At 43.4% G+C, this 25,957-nt stretch overlaps 1 protein-coding gene and 2 non-coding genes across 3 annotated transcripts in view; all 3 read right to left on the reverse strand.

The window, feature by feature from the left end:
- The window catches only part of ADAMTS20 (ADAM metallopeptidase with thrombospondin type 1 motif 20), a 231,939-nt gene that overhangs the window by 105,752 nt on the left and 100,230 nt on the right, over positions 1-25,957 (reverse strand). Inside the window, exons 10-13 of the mRNA XM_038770479.1 lie at positions 23,769-23,914; positions 18,401-18,582; positions 18,161-18,297; positions 12,892-13,009 (exon numbers count right to left, since the gene is read on the reverse strand). Coding sequence (XP_038626407.1) covers positions 12,892-13,009; positions 18,161-18,297; positions 18,401-18,582; positions 23,769-23,914 — 583 coding nt within the window. The remainder of the gene's footprint in view (positions 1-12,891; positions 13,010-18,160; positions 18,298-18,400; positions 18,583-23,768; positions 23,915-25,957) is intronic.
- On the reverse strand, positions 9,645-9,782 carry LOC119924437. The gene has a single exon (XR_005449150.1). It is a non-coding gene; the product is annotated as a small nucleolar RNA SNORA7 (small nucleolar RNA).
- Positions 23,598-23,730, reverse strand: LOC119924577. The gene has a single exon (XR_005449282.1). It is a non-coding gene; the product is annotated as a small nucleolar RNA SNORA7 (small nucleolar RNA).

Consider the following 25,957-nt stretch of genomic DNA (forward strand, 5'->3'; position numbering starts at 1 on the left):
ATCCCGGCTCCGCCTCATCAGCTGTGTGACTCTGGGAAAGTCACTTCGCCTCTCTGTGCCACAGTTACCTCATCTGTACAATGGGGATTAAGACTGTGAGCCCCCCCGTAGGACAACCAGATCACCTTGTAACTTCCCCGGCGCTTAGTACAGTGCTTTGCAAATAGTAAGCGCTTAATAAGTACCATCATCATTATTATTATTGCATCCTCTCCAGCACTTAGAACAGTGCTTTGCACATGGTAAGCGCTTAATAAATGCCATCGTCATCATTATTATTATTGTATCCTCTCCAGCACTTAGAACGGTGCTTTGCACACAGTAAGCGCTTAAAAAATGCCATCATCATTATTATTATTATTGTATCCTCTTCAGCACTTAGAACGGTGCTTTGCACATAGTAAGCACTTAACAAATGCCATTATTATTATTATTATTATTATTATTCTAAGCACTAGGACAGTTACAAGCTAATCAGGTTGGACACAGTCCCTGCTCCCATTTTTTACAGATGAGGCAACAGAGGAACAGAGAAGTTAAGCAACTTGCCCAAGGTCACACAGCAGACAGTTGGTGGAAATGGGATTGGAATCCGTGACCTTCTGAGTCCCAGGCCTGTGCTCTATCTGCCTGTGCTCTATCTACTAAACCTTGCTGCTTCTCTAAGCACTCTAAGCGCTGTACTAAGCGCTTAGGAGAGTACAATACAACAGAATTAGGAGACCTGTCCCCTGCCCATAATGAGCTTACAGTCTACAGGGCAGCCTCATTATCTATGAGATATTATCTACGAGAAGCAGCGTGGCTCAGTGGAAAGAGCACGGGCTTTGGAGTCAGAGGTCATGGGTTCGAATTCCGACTCCACCACATGTCTGCTGTGTGTGATCTTGGGCAAGTCACTTCGCTTCTCTGGGCCTCAGTTACCTCATCTGTAAAATGGGGATTAAGACTGTGAGCCCCACATGGGACAACCTGATCACCCTGTATCCTCCCCAGCGCTTAGAACAGTGCTTTGCACATAGTAAGTGCTTAACAAATGCCAATTATTATTATTATTATTACCTATGTTAAGCAATATATTTTACCAAAATATTTAGAAATGGTAATTTCTACATATGCGACACTCAAAATGATATAGCGTAATCAGGATGAGGTCTTCAAAATCAACATGAGAATTGCACAGTGGATAGAGCAGGGGCCTGGGAGTAAGAAGGTCATGGGTTCTAATCCTAGATCCTCCCCTTGTCTGCTGTGGGGCCTTGGGCAAGTCACTTCAATCAATCAATCAATCGTATTTATTGAGCACTTACTGTGTGCAGAGCACTGGACTAAGCGCTTGGGAAGTCCAAGTTGGCAACATATAGAGACGGTCCCTACCCAACAGTGGGCTCACAGTCTAAAAGGGGGAGACAGAGAACAAAACCAAACATACTAACAAAATAAAATAAATAGAATAGATATGTACAAGTAAAATAAATAAAAACTAAATAGGTAATAAATATGTACAAACATATATACATATATATAGGTGCTGTGGGGAAGGGAAGGAGGTAAGACGGGGTTGCCTCAGTTATTCATCTGTAAAACGGGGATTAAGATTAAGAGCCTTATGATGGAGAGGGACTGTGTCCAAACTGATACACTTGTATTCACTTTAGCATTTAGTACAGTGCCTGGCACATAGTAAGCGAAGCAGCGTGGCTCAGTGGAAAGAGCCCGGGCTTTGGAGTCAGATGTCATGGGTTCAAACCCCGGCTCGGCCAACTGTCAGCTGTGTGACTTTGGGCAAGTCACTTCACTTCTCTGTGCCTCAGTTCCCTCATCTGTAAAATGGGGATTAAGACTGTGAGCCCGCTGTGGAACAAGCTGATCACCTTGTAACCTCCCCAGCCCTTAGAACAGTGCTTTGCACCTAGTAAGTGCTTAATAAATGTCATCATTATTATTATTATTATTAAACACCATAATAATTATTTATTATTATTATTATTTTATTTCAACGTGCACTAATGTGTGAGAAGCAGCGTGGCTCAGTGGAAAGAGCACGGGCTTTGGAGTCAGAGGTCATGGGCTCTAATCCCGGCTCCCCCAACTGTCAGCTGTGTGACTTTGGGCAAGTCACTTCACTTCTCTGTGCCTCAGTTCCCTCACCCGTCAAATGGGGATGAAGACTGTGAGCCCCCCGTGGGACAACCTGATCACCTTGTAACCTCCCCAGCGCTTAGAACAGTGCTTTGCACATAGTAAGCGCTTAATAAATGCCATCATTAGTATTATTACTATTTATTTTACTTGTACATATTTACTACTCTATTTTATTTTGTTAATATGTGTTGTTTTGTTGTCTGTCTCCCCCTTCTAGACTGTGAGCCCGATGTTGGGTAGGGACCGTCTCTATCTGTTGCCTACTTGTAATAAAATTAATAATAATATAATAACAATGGCATTTATTAAGCACTTACTATGTGCAAAGCACTGTTCTAAGCGCTGGGGATTACAAGGGGATCACGTTGTCCTATGAGTGGCTCCCAGTCTTCATCCCCATTTTCCAGATGAAGTAACTGAGGCCCAGAGAAGTGAAGTGACTTTCCCCAAGTCACACAACTGACAACTGGCGGGGCCGGGATTTGAACCCATGACCTCTGACTCCAAAGCCCGTGCTCTCTCCACTGAGCCACTCTGCTTCTCTTGTACTTCCCAAGCGCTTAGTACAGTGCTCTGCACACAGTGAGTGCTCAATAAATACGACAATGAATGAATGAATGTTGCCAACTTGTCCTTCCCAAGCGCTTAGTACAGTGCTCTGAACACAGTAAGCGCTCAATAAATACGATTGAATGAATGAATGTTGCCAACTTGTACTTCCCAAGCGCTTAGTACAGTGCTCTGCACACAGTAAGCGCTCAATAAATAAGATTGAATGAATGAATGAATGAATGCAGAGTACAGTGCTCTGCACACAGTAAGCGCTCAATACGATTGAATGAATGAATGAATGCAGAGTACAGTGCTCTGCACACAATAAGCGCTCAGTAAATACGATTGAATGAATGAATGAATGCAGAGTACAGTGCTCTGCACACAGTAAGCGCTCAATAAATACGATTGAATGAATGAATGCTGCCAACTTGTACTTCCCAAGCGCTTAGTACAGTGCTCTGCACACAGTGAGCGCTCAGTAAATACGATTGAATGAATGAATGAATGCAGAGTACAGCGCTCTGCACACAGTAAGCGCTCAATAAATACGATTGAATGAATGAATGTTGCCAACTTGTACTTCCCAAGCGCTTAGTACAGTGCTCTGCACACAGTAAGCACTCAATAAATACGATTTCCCCCATCTTACCTCCTTCCCTTCCCCACAGCACCTGTACATATGTATATATGTTTGTACATATTTATTACTCTATTTATTTATTTATTTTACTTGCACATATCTATTCTATTTATTTTATTTTGTTGGTATGTTTGGTTTTGTTCTCTGTCTCCGCCTTTTAGACTGTGAGCCCACTGTTGGGTAGGGACTGTCTCTGTATGTTGGCAACTTGTACTTCCCAAGCGCTTAGTACAGTGCTCTGCACACAGTAAGCGCTCAGTAAATACGATTGAATGAATGAATGAATGCAGCAGGAGGAACCCTGGACCCCCACTAGGTGGCAGTATGCAATTTCAATTCTCCCACGCTCTAAAATCTAAGACAACACTAGGAATGAAATATAATCAATCAATCAATCAATCGTATTTATTGAGCGCTTACTGTGTGCAGAGCACTGTACTAAGCGCTTGGGAAGTACAAGTTAGCAACATATAGAGACAGTCCCTACCCAACAGTGGGCTCACAGTCTAACTTACAGTTATCAATTTAACTGCAGCTACTCTATATGGAATAATCCATCAAGGGTATTTATTGAGTGCTTACTATTTGCAGAGCACTGTACTAAGCCCTCAGAGAGTGCAAAACAGCAGAATTAGCAGACACATTCCTTGCCCATAACAAGTTGAGGATCAATAAAATCTCCTCCTAACATCCGTCGCGCGGACATTTCGGTTAAGTGAAGCAAAAAGCAGCCAAATTTGTTACATGTTGTTGGGTCTCAGAGTAGCACACTAAAATGCCAGTTACAATGATCTGGTGATCGGCTTTGATCTGAATCAATCAATCGTGTTTATTGAGCGCTTGTTGTGTTCAGGACACTGTACTAAGCCACTAACCAGAACCCATTTCAGTTAAGTGAAGCAAAAAGCAGCCAAATTTGTTACATGTTGTTGGGTCTCAGAGTAGCCCACTAAAATGCCAGTTACAATGATCTGGTGATCGACTTTGATCTGAATCAATCAATCGTGTTTATTGAGCGCTTGCGGTGTGCGGGACACTGTACTAAGCCACTAACTAGAACCCATTTTGGTTAAGTGAAGCAAAAAGCAGCCAAATTTGTTACATGTTGTTGGGTCTCAGAGTAGCCCAGTAAAATGCCAGTTACAATGATCTGATGATCGGCTTTGATCTGAATCAATCAATCGTGTTTATTGAGCGCTTGCGGTGTGCAGGACACTGTACTAAGCCACTAACTAACTAGAACCCACTGTCGTGGGTTCTAATCCCTGCTCCACCACTTGTCAGCTGTGTAACTTTGGGCAAGTCACTTCACTTCTCTGTGCCTCAGTTCCCTCACCTCCTTCCCCTCCCCCAGCACCTGTATATATGTTTGTACGTATTTATTACTCTATTTTGTTTGTAGATATTTATTCTATTTATTTTATTTTGTTAATATGTTTTATTTTGTTGCCTGTCTCCCCCTTCTAGACTGTGAGCCCACTGTTGGGTAGGGACCGTCTCTATATGTTGCCAACTTGGACTTCCCAAGCGCTTAGTCCAGTGCTCTGCACACAGTAAGCGCTCAGTAAATACGATTGAATGAATGAATCTGTAAAATGGGGATTAAGACTGTGAGCCCCACGTGGGACAACCTGATCACCTTGTATTCCCCCAGCGCTTAGAACAGTGCTTTGCACATAGTAAGTGCTTAACAAATACCATTATTATTATTATTACTAGGCACTTGGGAGAGTACAACACAACCATATGTTTTGTTTTGTTGTCTGTCTCCCCCTTCTAGACTGTGAGCCCGCTGTTGGGTAGGGACCGGCTCTATATGTTGCCAACTTGGACTTCCCAAGCGCTTAGTACAGTGCTGTGCACACAGTGAGCACTCAATAAATACGATTGAATGAATGAATGGATGGCACAGAAGCAGCATGGCTCAGTGGAGCCTGTTGGGTAGGGACCGTCTCTATATTCATTCATATATACCTGTATATATGTTTGTACGTATTTATTTCTCTATTTATTTTACTCGTACATATTTATTCTATTTATTTTATTTTGTTACTATCTTTTGTTTTGTTGTCTGTCTCCCCCTTCTAGACTGTGAGCCCGCTGTTGGGTAGGGACCGTCTTGATATGTTGCCAACTTGAACTTCCCAAGCGCTTAGTCCAGTGCTCTGCACACAGTAAGTGCTCAATAAATACGACTGAATGAATGAATATACAGACATATTTATTACTCTATTTATTCATTTTACTTGTACATATCTATTCTATTTCTTTTATTTTGTTACTATGTTTGGTTTTGTTCTCTGTCTCCTCCTTCTAGACTGTGAGCCCACTGTTGGGTAGGGACCGTCTCTATATGTTGCCAACTTGTACTTCCCAAGCGCTTAGTACAGTGCTCTGCACACAGTAAGCGCTCAATAAATACGACTGAATGAATGAATATACAGACACATATTTATTACTCTATTTATTTATTTTACTTGTACATATCTATTCTATTTATGTTATTTTGTTAATATGTTTGGTTTTGTTCTCTGTCTCCCCCTTCTAGACTGTGAGCCCACTGTTGGGTAGGGACCGTCCCTATATGTTGCCAACTTGTACTTCCCAAGCGCTTAGTACAGTGCTCTACACACAGTAAGCGCTCAATAAAAATGATGGATTGATTGACTGATTAATTCCCGGCCCACAACGAGCTTGTGGTCTAGAGGGGGAGAGACACATTAATATAAATAAACTAGGTATATGTACAGAAGAGTTATGGGGCTGAGGGTGGAGAAAATCAGGGCAACACAGAAGGAAGTGGGAAAAGAAGACATAATGGCTTAGTCAGGGAAGGCTTAGGAGACATGTGCCTTCAAATTTAATTTGCTAATAAATAGGGTAATCCCTCAGGGTCGCACCTGGAGAGTTTCCAGTACTCCACAAGTCTCTACTACTAAGTGGTTGCTCATCCTCCTCCATATCAGACAAAAAACTCCTCATCAAGGTCTCTAAAGCACACGTTTACCCCTACCTTATCTCGCTCCTCCATAACTACAACCCAGCCCATACACTTCGCTCCTCTGCTGTAACCTTCTCACTTAAAAGCAGCGTGGCTCAGTGGAAATCAATCAATCAATCAATCAATCGTATTTATTGAGCGCTTACTATGTGCAGAGCGCTGTACTAAGCGCTTGGGAAGTACAAATTGGCAACATATAGAGACAGTCCCTACCCAACAGTGGGCTCACAGTCTAAAAGGGGGGAAAGAGCCCGGGCTTTGGAGTCAGAGGTCATGGGTTCAAATCCCGGCTCGGCCAACTGTCAGCTGTTTGACTTGGGGCAAGTAACTTCACTTCTCCGGGCCTCAGTTACCTCATCTGTAAAATGGGGATTAAAACTGTGAGCCCCCCGTGGGACAACCTGATCACCTTGTAACCTCCCCAGCGCTTAGAACAGTGCTTTACACATAGTAAGCGCTTAACAAATACCATCATTAACAAATACCATCTGCCAATTGTCAGCTGTGTGACTTTGGGCGAGTCACTTCACTATTCTGTGCCTCAGTTACCTCATCTGAAAATTGAGGATTAAGACTGTGAGCCCCCTGTGGGACAACCTGATCACCCTGTAACCTCCCCAGCGCTTAGAACAGTGCCTTGCACATAGTAAGCACTTAATAAATGCCATTATTATTATTACTATCCCCATTTTACAGATAAGGTAACTGAGGCTCCGAGAAGTTAAGTGATTTGCCAAGGTCACACAGCAGACACGTGGGGGAGCCGGCATTCGAACCCATGACCTCTGACTCCAAAGCCCGGGCTCTTTCCACTGAGCCATGCTGCTTCTCTTGTAGCCTCCCCAGCGCTTAGAACAGTGCTTTGCACATAGTAAGCGCTTAAGAAATGCCATCATTATTATTACCATTGTAGAGAAACAGCGTGGCTCAGTGGAAAGAGCCCGGGCTTTGGAGTCAGAGGTCGTGGGTTCGTATCCCAGCTCTGCCATGTGTCTGCTGTGTGACCTTGGGCAAGTCACTTAACTTCTCAGAGCCTCATTTACCTCATCTCTAAAACGGGGATTAAGATTGTGAGCCCCACAAGGGACAACCTGATCACCTTATATCCTCCCCAGCGCTTAGTACAGTGCTTTACACATAGTAAGCGCTTAACAAATGCCATTATTATTATTATTATTATTATTACTACCAGAGGGGGAGTCAATCAGAGGCATACCCATTCCATTCCTAACTTCTTCTTTTTTATGGCATTTGTTAAGCGCTTACTATGTGCAAAGCACTGTTCTAAGCGCTGGGGGGGATACAAGGTGATCAGGTTGTCCCACGTGGGGCTCACAGTCATCATCCCCATTTTACAGATGAGGTAACTGAGGCTCCAAGAAGTTAAGTGACTTACCCAAGGTCACACAGCAGACATGTGGTGGAGCCGGGATTCGAACCCCTGACCTCTGACTCCAAAGCCCGGGCTCTTTCCACTGAGCCACGCTGCTTCTCAACTTGGACAGTGGCTAGCGAGTGGAAGGAAAGGAAAATTCTCCTGTGCTGGGCAGCAGAGGCATTGTTGAGAGTTGAGGGTGGAGACACAGGATTACCGTGTGGAGGGAGGCGATGGTAAACCACTTTCTTATTTTTTACCAAGAAAACTCTATGGATACACTACCAAAACGATTGTAGATGAGGGTGGACGATTCTGGGAGAGATGCGTCCATGGCGTCTCTATGGGTCGGAGCCGACTCGACAGCATAAGACAATCAATCAATCAATCAATCAATTGTATTTATTGAGCGCTTACTGTGTGCAGAGCACTGTACTAAGCGCTTGGGAAGTACAAGTTGGCAACATATAGAGACAGTCCCTACCCAACAGTGGGCTCACAATAAATGGGGTGCCATTTAAACTGGGACTCAAGATCAGGAAACCTATGAAGACCAGTGTTTGTCGGTGGGGACGCTTGTAAAAATTTGCCTTGAACACACACAAAATATTATTCTCTCCACTGCGGAGGGAGAATTAAACACAATAGGAAAGGCACAGAACAGTACAGTGCTCTGCACACAATAAGTGTTTAATGAATACAACTGACCAACTGTCTGAAAGAAGAATACCTAGGCTCCCAATGCAGTTTCATTCACAGGGGTGAGAATATTTTGTCTCTATAACAAATTGTGTCAAACCAAATCCCTGAAAATGAATCACAGTCTACCACTCAAATAATGTTCAGATAGTCACATCACTGGCAAAATTAGTATGTCACAGGCCCTACTGAGAGCTCACCTCCTCCAGGAGGCCTTCCCAGACTGAGCCCCATCCTTCCTCTCCCCCTCGTCCCCCTCTCCATCCCCCCGTCTTACCTCCTTCCCTTCCCCACAGCACCTATATATATGTATATATGTTTGTACATATTTATTACTCGATTTATTTATTTATTTATTTTACTTGTACATGTCAATCAATCAATCATATTTATTGAGCGCTTACTGTGTGCAGAGCACTGTACTAAGTGCTTGGGAAGTACAAGCTGGCAACATATAGAGACAGTCCCTACCCAACAGTGGGCTCACAGTCTAGAAGGGGGAGACAAAGAACAAAACCAAACATACTAACAAAATAGAATAGATAGGTACAAGTAAAATAGATAAATAAATAAATAGAGTAATAAATATGTACAAACATATATACATATATACAGGTGCTGTGGGGAAGGGAAGGAGGTAAGATGCGGGGGATGGAGAGGGGGACGAGGGGGAGAGAACATTTCTATTCTATTTATTTTATTTTGTTAATATGTTTGGTTTTGTTCTGTCTCCCCCCGTCTAGACTGTGAGCCCACTGTTGGGTAGGGATTGTCTCTATATGTTGCCAACTTGTACTTCCCAAGCGCTTAGTACAGTGCTCTGCACACAGTAAGCGCTCAAGAAATACGATTGATTGATTGAAATTTTGACTTGACTTACGCCGTCGAGTCGTCTGTGACCCGTAGCGACGCCATGGACACAACTCCCCCAGAATGCCCCACCTCCACCTGCAATCGTTCCAGTCGTGGATCCAGAGAGTTTTCTTGGTAAAAATCTGGAAGTTTTTTTTACAATGGCCGCCTTCTGCGCAGTAAACTCGAGTCTCCGCCCTCTACTCTCTCCCATTTTTAGACTGTGAGCCCACTGTTGGGTAGGGACTGTCTCTATATGTTGCCAATTTGTACTTCCCAAGCGCTTAGTACAGTGCTCTGCACATAGTAAGCGCTCAATAAATACAATTGATGATGATGATGATGATGCCACTCCTTCCTAGCTTGGGTGAGTTTTGACTTGTAGCAGATGGCCTTCCCCTCGCTAGCCACTGGCCAAGCTAGGAATGGAATGGGTAGGCCTCTCCTTGACTCTCCCTCACGTAGCCGAGACTGGTAGAGGACTGGAAACTCTCCAGGTGTGACCCTGAGAGGGATCACACATCCTTTACCCTACCTACAATGTCTGGCCTGAACCTTAATTCGAATTCTTCACCATAGATTGTGTTCAAATCCTAACCCAAGCCCTAGTCAATTTGGCAACTGTTTGAGTGGTGCTTTGATTAATAATAATTACGGGACTTGAAAAGCGAAGCTCATTGTAGGTAGGGAATGTGTCTGTTGACTGATATAGCGTGCTCTCCCAAGCACTTAGTACAGTGCTCTGCACACAGTAAGTGCTCAATGAATACGATGGAATGAGTTGAAGGAATGATAATTTTATTTTTTATTTTATTTGTACATATCTATTCTATTTATTTTATTTTGTTAGTATGTTTGGTTTTGTTCTCTGTCTCCCCCTTTTAGACTGTGAGCCCACTGTTGGGTAGGGACTGTCTCTATATGTTGCCAATTTGTACTTCCCAAGTGCTTAGTACAGTGCTCTGCACATAGTAAGCGCTCAATAAATACGATTGATGATGATGATGATGATGATAATAATGATGGCATTCTAGACTGTGAGCCCACTGTTGGATAGGGACTGTCTCTATATGTTGCCAACTTGTACTTCCCAAGCGCTTAGTACAGTGCTCTGCACACAGTAAGCGCTCAATAAATAAGATTGATTGATTGATTAAGCGCTTACTCTGTGCAAAGCACTGTTCTAAGCACTGGGTGAATGAAAGGACTGTTCTAAGTGCAGGCCTACATACAAGGTAATCAGGTTGGACACAGTCCCTCCCACTCTTAATCCCAATTTTACAGATGAGGTAACTGAGGCACAGAGAAATGAAGTGATTTGCCCCAGGTCACACAGCAGATGTGTGACAGAGCTGAGATTAGACCCCAGGTCCTTTTGACTCCCAGGACCATCTCTAGCCACTAAACCATGCTGCTTCTGTTGCTGGATGAATAAAAGACTGCACGTGGTCAACGAACTGATTTTAATGATTGGATTTTAGGTTAAAAGCTGCCTAGCTGTATAACTCCACACTCTATATTCTGCCCCAGAGCTCCCAACCTGCTATTGTGGGCAACTAGAAATGCCAAGTCCTATGAGAAGCAGCATGGCTTAGACTGTGAGCCCACTGTTGGGTAGGGACTGTCTCTATATGTTGCCAATTTGTACTCCCCAAGCGCTTAGTACAGTGTTCTGCACACAGTAAGCGCTCAATAAATATGATTGATTGACTGATTGATTGATTGATTGACAGAGCCCAGGCTTGGGAGTCAGAGGTCATGGGTTCTAATCCCGGCTCTGCCACTTATCAGCTGTGTGACTTGGGGCAAGTCACTTAACTTCTCTGTGCCTCAGTTACCTCATTTGTAAAATGGAGATTAAGACTGTGAGCCCCACACGGGACAACCTGATCACCTTGTACCAACCCTAGCGCTTAGAACAGTGTTTTACACATAGTAAGCGCTTAACAAATACCATCATTATTATTACTATTATTATTTAAGAGGGGAGAGCTGAGTCATTCATTCATTCATTCAATCGTATTTTTTGAGCACTTACTGCATGCAGAGCACTGTACTAAGCGCTTGGGAAGTGCAAGTTGGCAACATATAGAGATGGTTCCTACCCAACAGCAGGCTCAGAGCAGAGTCAGAGTCAGATCAATCCTGTATTGATGGTTATAATTCACTGGATTAAATGGCTATAATCTTGGGTGCTTGTCCAGAAACGTTCTGGGCATGTTACTCCCCTCCTCAAAAATCTCCAGTGGCTACCAATCAATCTGCACATCAGGCAGAAACTCCTCACCCTGGGCTTCAAGGCTGTCCATCCCCTCGCCCCCTCCTACCTCACCTCCCTTCTCTCCTTCTGCAGCCCAGCCCGCACCCTCCGCTCCTCCGCCGCCAATCTCCTCCCCGTGCCTCGTTCTCGCCTGTCCCGCCGTCGACCCCTGGCCCACGTCATTCCCCGGGCCTGGAATGCCCTCCCTCTGCCCATCCGCCAAGCTAGCTCTCTTCCTCCCTTCAAGGTCCTACTGAGAGCTCACCTCCTCCAGGAGACCTTCCCAGACTGAGCCCCTTCCTTCCTCTCCGCCTCGTCCCCCTCTCCATCCCCGCCGCCTTACCTCCTTCCCTTCCCCACAGCACCTGTATATATGTATATATGTTTGTACATATTTATTACTCTATTGATTTACTTATTTTACTTGTACATATCTATTCTATTTATTTTATTTTGTTAGTATGTTTGGTTTTGTTCTCTGTCTCCCCCTTTTAGACTGTGAACCCACTGTTGGGTAGGGACTGTCTCTATATGTTGCCAACTTGTACTTCCCAAGCGCTTAGTACAGTGCTCTGCACACAGTAAGCACTCAATAAAGATGATTGATTGATTGATTGATTGACTGCTGAAGGAGGCTGGAGTCATGCAATGACCAATGCTGGTTTGTGGCGGCAAATTGGCACAAGGTTGCAGGCACTTTGTGAGCTACGCAACAGGCTGCAACTGCTCTGGCTGACCGAATCTTCTGAACCCAGAGCTGCATAGTGTGATGATTTTGGTATTTGTTAAGTGCTTACTATGTGCAAAGCACTGTTTTAAGCGCTGGGGATGATATAAAGTGATCAGGTTGTCCCATGTGGGGCTCACAATCTTAATCCACATTTTACAGATGAGGTAACTGAGGCACAGAGAAGTGAAGTGACTTGCCCAAAGTCACACAGCTGACAAGTGGCGGAGCTGGGATAGGGACATCAGTGTGTGAGTGGCCCTAAACGTAACACCAAACACCAAAATTGACTCCTTCACGCAGATTCTCAGTCCCAGTGTCTTACTGGCTGGACCTTCATTCACGAAGGGATATTCCCTCACTTGAGCCTTTCACAATCTTCCAATTTCAATGAGAGACAAAGGATTTTTAAAGTCAATGCGTCTACACCCAAAATGAAGACAATAATTTAAGCCCCAAAGCATGAATTTGCTCAGGTACGAACGATAACATAACATTAGCTCCAGGATCTCACAGTATATCTTTTTGAAGAATACTCATTTTCTTACATTTCTTTATCGTCACAAGGAATCGGCAATCAAGTTACAGAATGAAACCAAAAGAACAGAATGTGATTTTTTAAAATCACCATACTTACCATACTGAGCACTGTTGAAAGTGCCTGCCATTGTCTTACATGAAGAATTATCACCTCCACAAACTCCACACTTATCTCGCTTTGCCTTGGAATTCAGCACATGATCACAGCCAGCTGGCTACATAAATATAAGGGATATAATGAATATTCTTTAATCAATCTATCAATGGTATTTTTCGAGTGCACACAGGGTGTTGAGCACTATACTAAGCACTCGGGGGGATACTCTACAATAGAGTTGGTAAATTAGCAGTTCAACACCAAATTCTAGAAACATGATATTAAGTTCAGTCAATAAAATGACTTCGGCAAATGAAATTTTATCAGATGTATGAATGCTCCATTCTTTTTGGGTTAATGGAGAACCTTCAGTGTATTTTGAAACGGTGGCTGAGGATGAATTCTCGGAAACTGTAACTTCCATGGGCTATACAGAATGGTTCAACTAGCCTAAGAAGCACAGTACAATACTCGTGAGCCCACTGTTGGGTAGGGACTGTCTCTATATGTTGCCAGCTTGTACTTCCCAAGCGCTTAGTACAGTGCTCTGCACACAGTAAGCGCTCAATAAATACGATTGATTGATTGATACTCTACAATAGAGTTGGTAAATTAGCAGTTCAACACCAAATTCTAGAAACATGATATTAAGTTCAGCCAATAAAATGATTTTGGCAAATGAAATTTTATCAGATGTATGAATGCTCCTTTCTTTTTGGGTTAATGGAGAACCTTCAGTGTATTTTGAAACAGTGGCTGAGGATGAATTCTCAGAAACTGTAACTTCCACGGGCTATACAGAATGGTTCAACTAGCCTAAGAAGCACAGTACAATACTCGTGAGCCCACTGTGGGGTAGGGACTGTCTCTATATGTTGCCAGCTTCTACTTCCCAAGCGCTTAGTACAGTGCTCTGCACACAGTAAGCGCTCAATAAATACAATCGATTGATTGATTGGTACTCTACAATAGAGTTGGTAAATTAGCAGTTCAACACCAAATTCTAGAAACATGATATTAAGGTCAGCCAATAAAATGACTTTGGCAAATGAAATTTTATCAGATGTATGAATGCTCCATTCTTTTTGGGTTAGTGGAGAACCTTCAGTGTATTTTGAAACGGTGGCTGAGGATGAATTCTCAGAAACTGTAACTTCCACGGGCTATACAGAATGGTTCAACTAGCCTAAGAAGCACAGTACAATACTCGTGAGCCCACTGTGGGGTAGGGACTGTCTCTATATGTTGCCAGCTTCTACTTCCCAAGCGCTTAGTACAGTGCTCTGCACACAGTAAGCGCTCAATAAATACGATTGATTGGTTGATACTCTACAATAGCAGTTCAACACCAAATTCTAGAAACACGATATTAAGTTCAGCCAATAAAATGATTTTGGCAAATGAAATTTTATCAGATGTATGAATGCTCCTTTCTTTTTGGGTTAATGGAGAACTTTCAGTGTATTTTGAAACAGTGGCTGAGGATGAATTCTCGGAAACTGTATCTTCCACGGGCTATAGAGAATGGTTCAACTAGCCTAAGAAGCACAGTACAATACTCGATTTATCAAAATACTTTACACTGCCAACTTGATTTGGTCCAGGACTCTTTGTTCTATAGACAAACGCATTATGTATCACATTTTACCACATTCACTCAACATGATGACATGCTGTAACTTGGAAAGTACCAAATTATTAGATTTCATGGCACAAGTCCAGGGAGATTTGTGAATTACTGAGGTTTCTATGAGGCAGTAGGTATGAGCTGGCTGTAAGGAGAGGGGAGCAATTCCCGCAACCCTGTTGACACCGAGGCCACGAGAAGCAGTGCTGCCCTGTGGATAGCGCACAAGCCTGGGATTCAGAAGGTCATGGGTTCTAATCCCCCTCCACCACTTTTCTGCTGTGTGTCCTTGGGCAAGTCACTTCACTTCTCTGTGCCTCAATTACCTCATCTGTACAATGGGGATTAAGACGATGAGCCCCATGTGGGACAGGGACTGTGTCCAACTGGATTTGCTTGTATCTGCCCCATCACTTAGTACAGTGCCTTGCACATAGTATGCGCTTAATAATAATAATAATAATGATGGTATTTGTTAAGCATTTACTATGTGCAAAGCACTGTTCTAAGCGCTGGGGAGGTTACAAGGTGATCAGGTTGTCCCACGGGGGGCTCACAATTTTAATCCCCATTTGACAGATGAGGTCACTGCGGCCCAGAGAAGTGACTTGCCCAAAGCCACACAGCTGACAGTTGGCGGAGCCGGAATTTGAACCCATGACCTCTGACTCCAAAGCCCGGGCTCTTTCCACTGAGCCATGCTGCTTCTTTAACATTCATTCATTCAATCGTATTTATTGAGCGCTTACTGTGTGCAGAGCACTGTACTAAGCGCTTGGGAAGTCCAAGTTGGCAACATATAGAGACGGTCCCTACCCGACAGCGGGCTCACAGTCTAGAAGCTTACTAATCATAATACTCACAGTCTAACAAATTACTATAAGTATTATTATCATTATTATGACTTTCCATTTTTCCTTCTGCTTCTTCAGCTGCTCCCAACCCCTTTCCTCTTGCTCGAACAAATACCTTTTCAGTGTACCAGGATTCCTGCCTGGCTCTTTACTAACACAACACTCTTGAGGAGATTTCCAATTATGTTACACTGATTTGTCACGGAACCCTCACCTCAGAGAGAGAGAGGTGTGGACCCAGGGAATATTATATGGATATCATTTAGGGAATTACAGTTCAGTCCATTTAATATCATCATCATCAATCATATTTATTGAGCGCTTACTGTGTGCAGAGCACTGTACTAAGCGCTTGGGAAGTACAAGTTGGCAACATATAGAGATGGTCCCTACCCAACAGTGGGCTTAGCCTGGTGGCGTGGAAAAGTTAATAATTCTAAGGTTAACCATCCTTCAAAGTTGAGTTCTCTGATCTCTCACATCCCTGCTCATTTCCCAGCTACATGGAGGGCAAAGAATTAAATTTAGCATTCAAACTTAGTGCAGTAGACAATAATAATTGAAGCAGCATGGCTCGGTGGAAAGAGCACCGGCTTGGGAGTCAAACTCACGGGTTTCAATCCCGGCTCCACCACTTGTCAGCTATGTGATTTCGGTGTCACTTCACTTCTCTGGGCCTCAGTTACCTCATCTGTAAAATGGGGATTAAGACTGTGAGCCCCACGTGGGACAACCTGATTACCTTGTATCCCCCCCCCCCCCAGGGTTTAGAGCAGTGCTTGGCACATAGTAAGTGCTTAACAAGTCCTTCTAATAATAGTAATGATAATAATAATGGTATTTGTTAAGCCCTTTCTGTGTGCAAAGCACTGTTCTAAGCGCTGGGGGGGATACAAGGTGATCAGGTTGTCCCACGTTGGGCTCAAAGTCTTAATCCCCATTTTACAGATGAGGTAACTGAGGCACAGGGAAGTTAAGTGGCTTGCCCAAGGTCACACAGCTGACAAGTGGTAGATTTGGGATTCGAACTCGTGACCTCTGACTCCCAAGCCTGTGCTCTTTCCACTGACCCATGCTGCTTCTTCTAGACTATGAGCCCATTGTTGGGTAGGGACCGTCTCTATGTGTTGTCTACTTGTACTTCCCAAGCACTTAGTACAGTGCTCCGCACGCCGTAAGCGCTCAATAAATACCACTGAATGAATGAATGAACAAATGCCATCGTGATAATAATAACTGTAGTATTCATTAAGCGCTTACTATGGGCAAAGCACTGTACTAAGTGGTTGGTTAGGTACAAGAATTTCGACTCCCACCTAGGGCTCACAGTCTAAGTAGGCGGGAGAACGGGTGTTGAATCCCCATTTTGCAGACAGGGGAACCGAGCACAGACAGGTAAAGTGACTTATCCAGGGTCACACAGCAGGCAAGTAGCAGAGCGGGGAATAGAACCCAGGTTCTTCGAATTCATTCATTCATTCAATCATATTTATTGAGCGCTTACTGTGTGCAGAGCACTGTACTAAGCACTTGGGAAGTCCAAGTTGGCAACATCATCATCATCATCATCAATCGTATTTATTGAGCGCTTACTGTGTGCAGAGCACTGTACTAAGCACTTGGGAAGTCCAAGTTGGCAACATCGTCATCATCATCATCAATCGTATTTATTGAGCGCTTACTGTGTGCAGAGCACTGTACTAAGCGCTTGGGAAGTACAAGTTTGCAACATATAGAGACAGTCCCTACCCAACAGCGGGCTCACAGTCTAGAAGGGGGAGACAGACAACAAAACAAAACATATTAACAAAATAAAATAAATAGAATAAATAGGTACAAGTAAAATAGAGTAATAAGTATGTACAAACATATATACATATGTACATATACACAGGTGCTGTGGGGAGGGGAAGGAGGTAAGGCGGGGGGGGATGGGATGGGAAGGAGGGGGAGAGGAAGGAGGGGGCATGTGATATAAAGCCCAAGTCTCATCAGTTTATACTGCATCTACCCCCGTGGTTAGTACAGTACTTGGCCCATAATAGACTATAAGTTCATTGTAGGCAGGGAACGTATCTACCGACTCTGTTATTGTGTACTCTTCCAGGGGCTTATTACAGTGCTCTGCACACAGTAAGTGCTCGATAAATACAACTGATCAATTGACTGTCCGGAGGCCCAAACCTCTAGGTATATGGAACCGAAATCTGCCAAGACCTAACGGCAGTCCTCACTCAACTCTTTCAGATGCCATTCCTGATTTCCCAGATGCCAAGGTCAATCCCGCTCTCTCCCTTAGGCAGTTACTCCAAACTGACCGACAGTGACCGACATATAGAGACGGTCCCTACCCAACAGCGGGCTTACAGTCTAGAAGTATTTATTGAGCGCTTACTGTGTGCAGAGCACTGTACTAAGCGCTTGGGAAGTCCAAGTTGGCAACTTATAGAGACGGTCCCTACCCAACAATGGGCTCACAGTCTAGAAGGGGGAGACAGACAACAAAACAAAACATGTAGACAGGTGTCAAAATCCCAGACCCATGCTCTTTCCACTAGGCCATGCTGCTTCTCTGTACAAAGAGCTCTCTGAGTCATCAATCGTATTTATTGAGCGCTTACTGTGTGCAGAGCACTGTACTAAGCACTAATCACCACACCGACTGTCTATAACAACATGCATTACCATATTCCTGACAAAATTAGCTTAATTTGCAATTCAGTGCTATTTCCACGGGAAAAAAAAAATCTCAGACTCCCAATTAGGATTCAAATTAAAATATAATTACCCTGCACAAGCCTTGAACGCACAGATCATAGGTTTCGGTTCCACAAGGTGTACCATCAGTAACCCTGTCCCTCAACTGGTAGTAGTATGTAGTCCCAGCAACACGGCAAAAGAGCTTACAGCGATCTTTCACGGCAACTGCAAAGAAACACAACTGGATTTTTGCCTCCTATAATATCCGGGTAACAATTTCTTTTAAAAAGAATTCACAATACCGATGGAATCGAGTCCAGTTACTTACTGCCACTGTATTTTGGAAGCCATCGCACATTAGGTGAAAGACCGTTGATGTTGAAATGTTTACCGTCAAAACTGGAGCACTGCTCCTCGCGAAAATCTGGTGTGCCTTTTGGACATGAATCAGTGTTACATGATCGAAATTTCATCCTGCGGCCCACACAGAACTTTCCTCCGTTTCTTGGCCTAGTCAAATTCATTACATTTTAAAGCACATCAGTACATTATATTTCTGCCATTACTTCTAAACCTGTACCACGTTTCTAAATGCAGCGGACGAGACCTGTCTGGAAAACTCTTCACTACCTTGTTGTATTCGTATTGAATTGTATTGAATCGTATTCAATAAATACGATTGAATAAATACGATTGAATGAATGTTGGAATCCATGGGCTATCATTCGCATGTCTCTCTAAAGCATATTATATTCATCTTACACAGTAGAAGGAATACGTTCTATTAACACCCAAGGTAGGATCCTGCTTTAGGGTCCTTCTCTTCCCGAAGGGAAGGGTAATTTACTGTAAGCCCGTTGTGGGCAGGGAATGTGTCTGTTTACTGTATTGTTCCCCGAAGCGCTTAGTACAGTGCTCTGCACACAGTAAGCACTCAATAAATACGATTAGACGAATAACTGGAGAGGTTTTGATCCCAGTTCCTTTTCAAGCCTGAAAGCCCGGCGGGGGCAAGGATTGGAGAAGCTGCATGGCACAGAAGATAGAGCATGGGCTTGAGAGTCATAAGGTCATGGGTTCAAATCCCAGATCTGCCACTCGTCTGCTGTGTGGCCCTGAGCAAGTCACTTCACTTCTCTGTGCCTCAGTTACCTCACCTGTAAAATTGGGATGAAGACTGTGAGCCCCACGTGGGATAACCTTGATTACCTTGTAACCCCCCCAGCGCTTGTAGAGCAGTGTTTGGCACATAGTAAGTGCTTAACAAATACCAACATTATTATTATTATTATTATTTATCCCAGCACTTAGAAAAGTGCTTGGCACATAGTAAGCGCATAACAAATACCAACATTCTTAGTATTATTGTCTCTGTTGCTGAATTTTACTTTCCAAGCACTTAGTACAGTGCTCTGCACACCTTAAACGCCCAATAAATATGACTGAATGAATTTACAAGCAGACTGCAGACTAGAGACTAAAGCACTGGGAGAAACCCCCTCTCCCAATAGTAATTCTCTCAAACTCAACCCCTTGAGTGAGATCCCTTCTGCATTTAATGCGTTGGGGAGGCACAGACCCCCTAAATTTGACCCTCCTCCTACCAAGATTGGTTTGCCTCAAAACCAGCCAATGAAACAAATCAAAGCATAGTTTTGCCTTTGGATTCCTTAAAATCTCTACGACTAATAGAAGAGCTCCACAGATAATCTATTATCCAGGGATCCAACTTTCTCCTCCACGACAATATTTACATTCTCATTCTGAGATAAATGGCACTAAAGATATTTTTGAACGATCAAGCAGATGAAAAGAATGTCAGTTAATTTAGAAAACATATTTCCAATATTAAATTAATTAAAATCATAGAGAGCTTAATTTGATTATAATTTCACTATAGAACCGGGAGACTTATAAGATAAATACACGCCGTACAAACCAAAGAGATATAATTTTACAGTTGCATATATTATACCCTAATGAGAATATAATGCACAAATTGCACATAATAGCATCATCCTGTATCAATTAAATTCATACGAAAAGAACTGTAAAATATGTATGTCATAAATGGAGGAAACCCTCTTCTTCCATAAACCTATGAAAACCTACAGTTCCATTAGCTCTCGTTTTTTGTTCCGCAAGTCCTGGTGAAATTGGGATGAAAATATGTTCCTTTTCATTGTAACATTCTGCTGAAAGCAGAGAATAGTTCACCTACTGAGGCAGCTGGACAATACCAAAAAGTCCTGCTCAAACTCAGGAAGATTTAAGGGTACCCCAGGACCACTAGACTGTTCAGCTGGGCTTTGGGCAACTCCATGGCAACCCATGAAGGCTGACCCAAATCTATTAAAGCTGTGCAGTTAGGCAGGTAGCAGCAGACTGAGCACTGCTAGCTCATAATGACATTTTCTATCTTTTCTATAATTTGGTATGAAATGAGTAAGCCCACAAAATTAGTTTGTTTATGCCACAGAAGATGTCAACGATTCAAGTCAGAACATTGAAACGTAACAAAGTAATCATCAAGTAAACTATGGGTTCTGTAAAATTGCCTTCCTTTGTAAGGACACTAAAACCCAGTTCAACTGTACTGTATTTGCAGGGTAGTTAATCAAAGAATGGCATTCACTGAATGCTTATTCTGGGCAGAGCACTTGCTAAGTACTTGGGAAAGTTCAGTTTAATAACGTTGATAGACCTGATCCCTGCTCAGATCCCTGGCCTAGGTGGACAAAGCAAAGGCTTGGAAATCCTGGGGAACTGGGTTATAATCCCGAATCTTCCATTTGCTCGCTGTGTGATCTTGGGCAAGTCATTTGGCTCCTCTGTGCTTTTGTTTCCTCGGCTGTGGAATGGGAATTCCATGACTAATGATGATGGCATTTATTAAGTGCTTACTATGTGCAAAGCACTGTTCAAAGCGCTGGGGAGGTTACAAGGTGATCAGGTTGTCCCACGTGGGGCTCACAGTCTTAATCCGTACAGATGAGGTAACTGAGGCCCAGAGAAGTTAAGTGACTTGCCCAAAGTCACACAGCTGACAAGTGGCGGAGCGGGGATTTGAACCCACGACCTCTGACTCCAAAGCCCGGGCTCTTTCCACTGAGCCATGCTGCTTCTCTATCATCATCAATCATATTTATTGAGTGCTTACTATGTGCAGAGCACATATGCTCCCTTCTACTTAAGACTGTGAGCCCTATGTGAGACAGGGACTCTGTCCAACCGATAAACTCATCCACCCCAACGCCAGTTAAGTGCTTAACAAATACCATAAAAAATAAGCTTAGGTACCAGAATGAAAACAATGGTTCTCATCCAGACCACCAAACTAACATTTCTACCTGAAGTTCAACTCAGAGATAAGGAAACAAAGGCACTATTTGCTTGTCTTTTGAAGACATGACAACTTCAGGGACTTCAATTGTTCCGTAGAAGCAGGACACTTAACTGTGCCTCTTAAAAAAAGAAATTCAAGAATAGATTATAGATTCTACAGCCGATGGTAAATGCTGAATGATTTTGCTGAAATTAGGGAATGCTCATCTGTGAACCTCAGCCCATTTGGATACAGACAACAGTGTCCAATGGAACAACTTAAGTGTGTTTGCATAGCATCGAATACCCTGAATTAAAAAGTGTGAATTTGACTAAGAATGGATTTTGGCAAGAACATGACTCCTGAATTTTAGGCAAAATGGGTGCACTCTACTTGTGTAAGCTCCTTGTGGGCAGGGAATGTGTCTACCAACTCTGTTATACCTTACTCGCAAGTCACTTCACTTCTCTGTGCCTCAGTTACCTCATCTGTAAAATGGGGATTAAGACTGTGAGCCCCACGTGAGACAATGTGATTACCTTGTATCTACCCCAGTGAGCCCGTTGTTGGGTATGAACTGTCTCTATATGTTGCCGATTTGTACTTCCCAAGCGCTTAGTACAGTGCTCTGCACACCGTAAGAGCTCAATAAATACAATTGAATGAATAAATGATTGGCATATAGTAAGCACTTAATATAATTATTATTATTAAGTGCTTAGAACAGTGTTCTGCATAACATAGGCAATCAATAAATGGGATTGATTGACTGATGTACTAGGCTGAGCTATTACAACAGATGGAACTTGTATTCTCACATAACGTTTAGTTTTGTTTTGTTTTTACTGGGGAAGGCAGATTCACCTACAGAAGAGAAGCAGCGTGGCTCAGTGGAAAAGAGCATGGGCTTTGGAGTCAGAGGTCATGGGTTCAAATCCTGGCTCCACCAATTGTCAGCTGTATGACTTTGGGCAAGTCACTTAACTTCTCTGTGCATCAGTTACTTCATCTGGAAAATGGGGATTAAGACTGTGAGCCCCCCGTGGGACAACCTGATCACCTTGTAACCTCCCCAGCGCTTAGAAAAGTGCTTTGCACATAGTAAGCACTTAATAAATGCCATTATTATTATTATTATTATTATTATTATTATTATTACAGAAAAGGGCACAGTACCAGGAGTCAAGAAACCTGGAATGGAGTCCTAGCTCTACCACTGGTCTGCTGGGTGACCTTGGACAAGTCAGTTAACGCCTTTGGGCCTCAGATTTCTTATCTGAAAATTGGGACTGTGAGAGATTGTGAACCCCATGAGGGCAAAGGACTGTGACAAATCTCATCATCTTGTCCCTACCCCACTGGCCAGCATATAATAAGTGCTTAATAAACCCCCAAATTCGAATAATATAATAATTGAGGTGTCAGTTAAGCACTTGCTATGGGCAAAGCACTGTACTAAGTGTTGGGGTATTTAAGCGGACCACAACAGACAGTCCGTGTTCCATATTTTCCTCACAATCTAAAGGGGAAAGAGAACAATTATTATTATTATCAAAATTAAACTAAATGCTTGATTAAAGGGACAGTCAATACAAAAGTTATTATTTTTGTTAATGGTACCCAAATATATTGCCCCCCTAGACTGTAAGATACTTATGGGCAGGGAACACGTCTAACAATTCTGTTATACTGCATTCTCCCAAAGGCTTAGTATAGTGCTCTGTGCACAGTACGTGCTTAATAAATATGACTGATTAATGGATCAATTGATTTCCAGGAAATGTCAACAAAGGAAAAGTCTTCTGGTTAGGATCAAGCACATGAATATAATTAAGAGCAGTCTGAAATATGAAATTCGTAATATGCTTTAAAGTAACAGGAAATTAGGGAAATAACGGAGACCTGAGGGCTGACTTCACATCTTAAAAGTGAATGAAACGGACAATTAGCTTGGGGTGACTGGATATCACCTTAATATGTCTTGTCTCGTGCCGTCGAGTCATTTCCGACTCATAGCGGCACCACGGACGCATCTCTCCCAGACCGCCCTGCTCTCCATCTGCAGCCGTTCTGGTAGTGTATCCGTAGAGCTTTCTCGGTAAAAACATGGAAGTGGTTCACCATTGCCTCCTTCCATGCGGTAAATTTGAGTCTCTGCCCTCGACTCTATGCGGCTGCTGCCCAGCACAGGTGAGTTTTGACTTGTAGCAGATTGCCTTCCACTCGCTAGCTACTGCCCAAGCTAGGAATGGGTAGGCCTCTGCTTGACTCTCCCTCCCGTAGCCGAGAGCGGTAGAGGACTGGAAACTCTCCGGGTGCGATCCCGAGAGGGTCCTTAATATGCAGTGACATGATAATGACAAAGACATACTCAGGCCGGTTACAGAGTCTTGCCGTGCTTTTGATTCCACCTCCACAGGTTCTTGAACACGAACTATAAGGTCCCCAAGGGCCCCACTGACCATCGACGAGACGGGTTTCCATATCTTTGTTTACACAGAGTCCATGGCGACAGTGCTATGGAAACAGCAATGAGAAGATAAAGGAATTATGTGTCTAAAAGGAGATCATCATTACCACCATCTTTTATTTACTGAGTTTCTACTGTACACCGAACACTGGATTAGACACCAGAGAATATAATAATATTATTATTATATTATAATAGCATAAGAATAGCATCTCCTCCAAGAACCCTTCCCTGACTAAGCCCTCCTTTCCTCTTCTCCCACTCCCTTTTGCACTGCCCTGACTTGCTACCTTAATTCACCCTCCCTCCCATCCCCACAGCACATATGTATATATATCTGTAAATTATTTATTTATGTCTGTCTCCCCCTCTAGAATATGAGCTCATTGTGGGCAGGAAATGTGTCTGTTCTTGTACTGTACTCTCCCAAGCGCTTAGTACAGTGCTCTGCACACAGTAAGCACTCAATAAATACGATTGAATGAAGAAGAGGACATGGTGCCTGTCCTTGAGGCACTTAAAATATCAAGAGGCAGACAGAAGACTCCAATTAGGAATGAACAAAAAGAACAGGAGAAAACACAGGTACAGATGGTGATAACTAAATCATTAAATGAATAGAATGCTTGTTCTCTAGTCTGCAGACTGCTTGTAAATTCATTCAATCGTATTTATTGAGAAGCATCGTATTTATCGAGAAGCAGCGGGGCTCAGTGGAAAGAGCCCGGGCTTTGGAGTCGGAAGTCATGGGTTCAAATCCAGGCTCTGCCAACTGTCAGCTGTGTGACTTTGGGCAAGTCACTTAACTTCTCTGTGCCTCAGTTCCCTCATCTGTAAAATGGGGATTAAGGCTGTGAGCCCCCCCCGGGACACCCTGATCACCCTGTAACCTCCCCAGCGCTTAGAACAGTGCTTTGCACATAGTAAGCACTTAATAAATGCTATCATTATTATTATTATTTGAGCGCTTAAGGTGTGCTGAGCACTGTACTAAGTGCTTAGAAAGTACAATTCAGCAATAGAGACAATAATAATAATAATGTTGGTATTTTATTAAGCGTTTACAATGTGCCAAGCATTGAGGTAGATACAAGGTAATCAGGTTGTCCCACGTGGGGCTCACAGTCTTAATCCCCATTTTACGGATGAGGTCACTGAGGCACAGGGAAGTTAAGTGAGTTGCCCAAAATTCCACAGCTGACAAGCGGTGCAAGCGGCATTAGAACCCATGACCTCTGACTTCCAAGCCCATGCTCTTGCAACTAAGCCACACTGCTTTTCATTCATTCATTCAATCGTATTTATTGAGCGCTTACTGGGTGCAGAGCACTGTACTAAGCGCTTGGGAAGTACAAGTTGGCAACATATAGAGACGGTCCCTACCCAACAGCGGGCTCACAGTCTAGAAGAGGGAGACAGTCAGCAAAACAAAACACTGCTTCTCAGCTTGAATATAAAAGAGATACTCCAGTTGGCTGACAGGATGACATCATTATCATCAATCATATTTATTGAGCGCTTACTGTGTGCAGAGCACTGTACTAAGCGCTTGGGAAGTACAAGTTGGCAACATATAGAGACAGTCCCTACCCAACAGTGGGCTCACAGTCTAAAAGGGGGAGACAGAGATGACATGACTAGGGGAAGTGAAGATTAGTACCAGCATGTGCCCCGATCTCAATCGTCTATCTCACTAAGCCCTTCCCCACCTCTTTCCTCTGGCCTGGGACTCCCTCCCCCTCAAGCCTGGGAGTCAGGAGTCGTGGGTTCTCATCCCAGCTCCACCACTTGTCTGCCACTTGACCTTGGGTGAGTCACTTCTTTCTCTGGGCCTCAGTTACCTCATCTGTAAAATGGGGAGTGAGACTGTGAGTCCCCCATGGGACAGGGACTGTACCCAACTTGATTTGTTTGTATACTCCCCAGTGCTTAATACGGTGCCTGGCACATAGTAAGCACTTAACAAGTACTATCATTGTCATCTTCAAAGCCATATTAACATCAAACCTCCTCCAAGAAGCCTTCTCCTATTAATCCCTCCTTTCCCTGCCTCCCTCTCCTTCTACATCCTCTATAATAATGATGGTATT

The sequence above is a fragment of the Tachyglossus aculeatus genome, chromosome 2, assembly GCF_015852505.1.
Source record: "Tachyglossus aculeatus isolate mTacAcu1 chromosome 2, mTacAcu1.pri, whole genome shotgun sequence".
Taxonomy (NCBI): domain Eukaryota; kingdom Metazoa; phylum Chordata; class Mammalia; order Monotremata; family Tachyglossidae; genus Tachyglossus; species Tachyglossus aculeatus.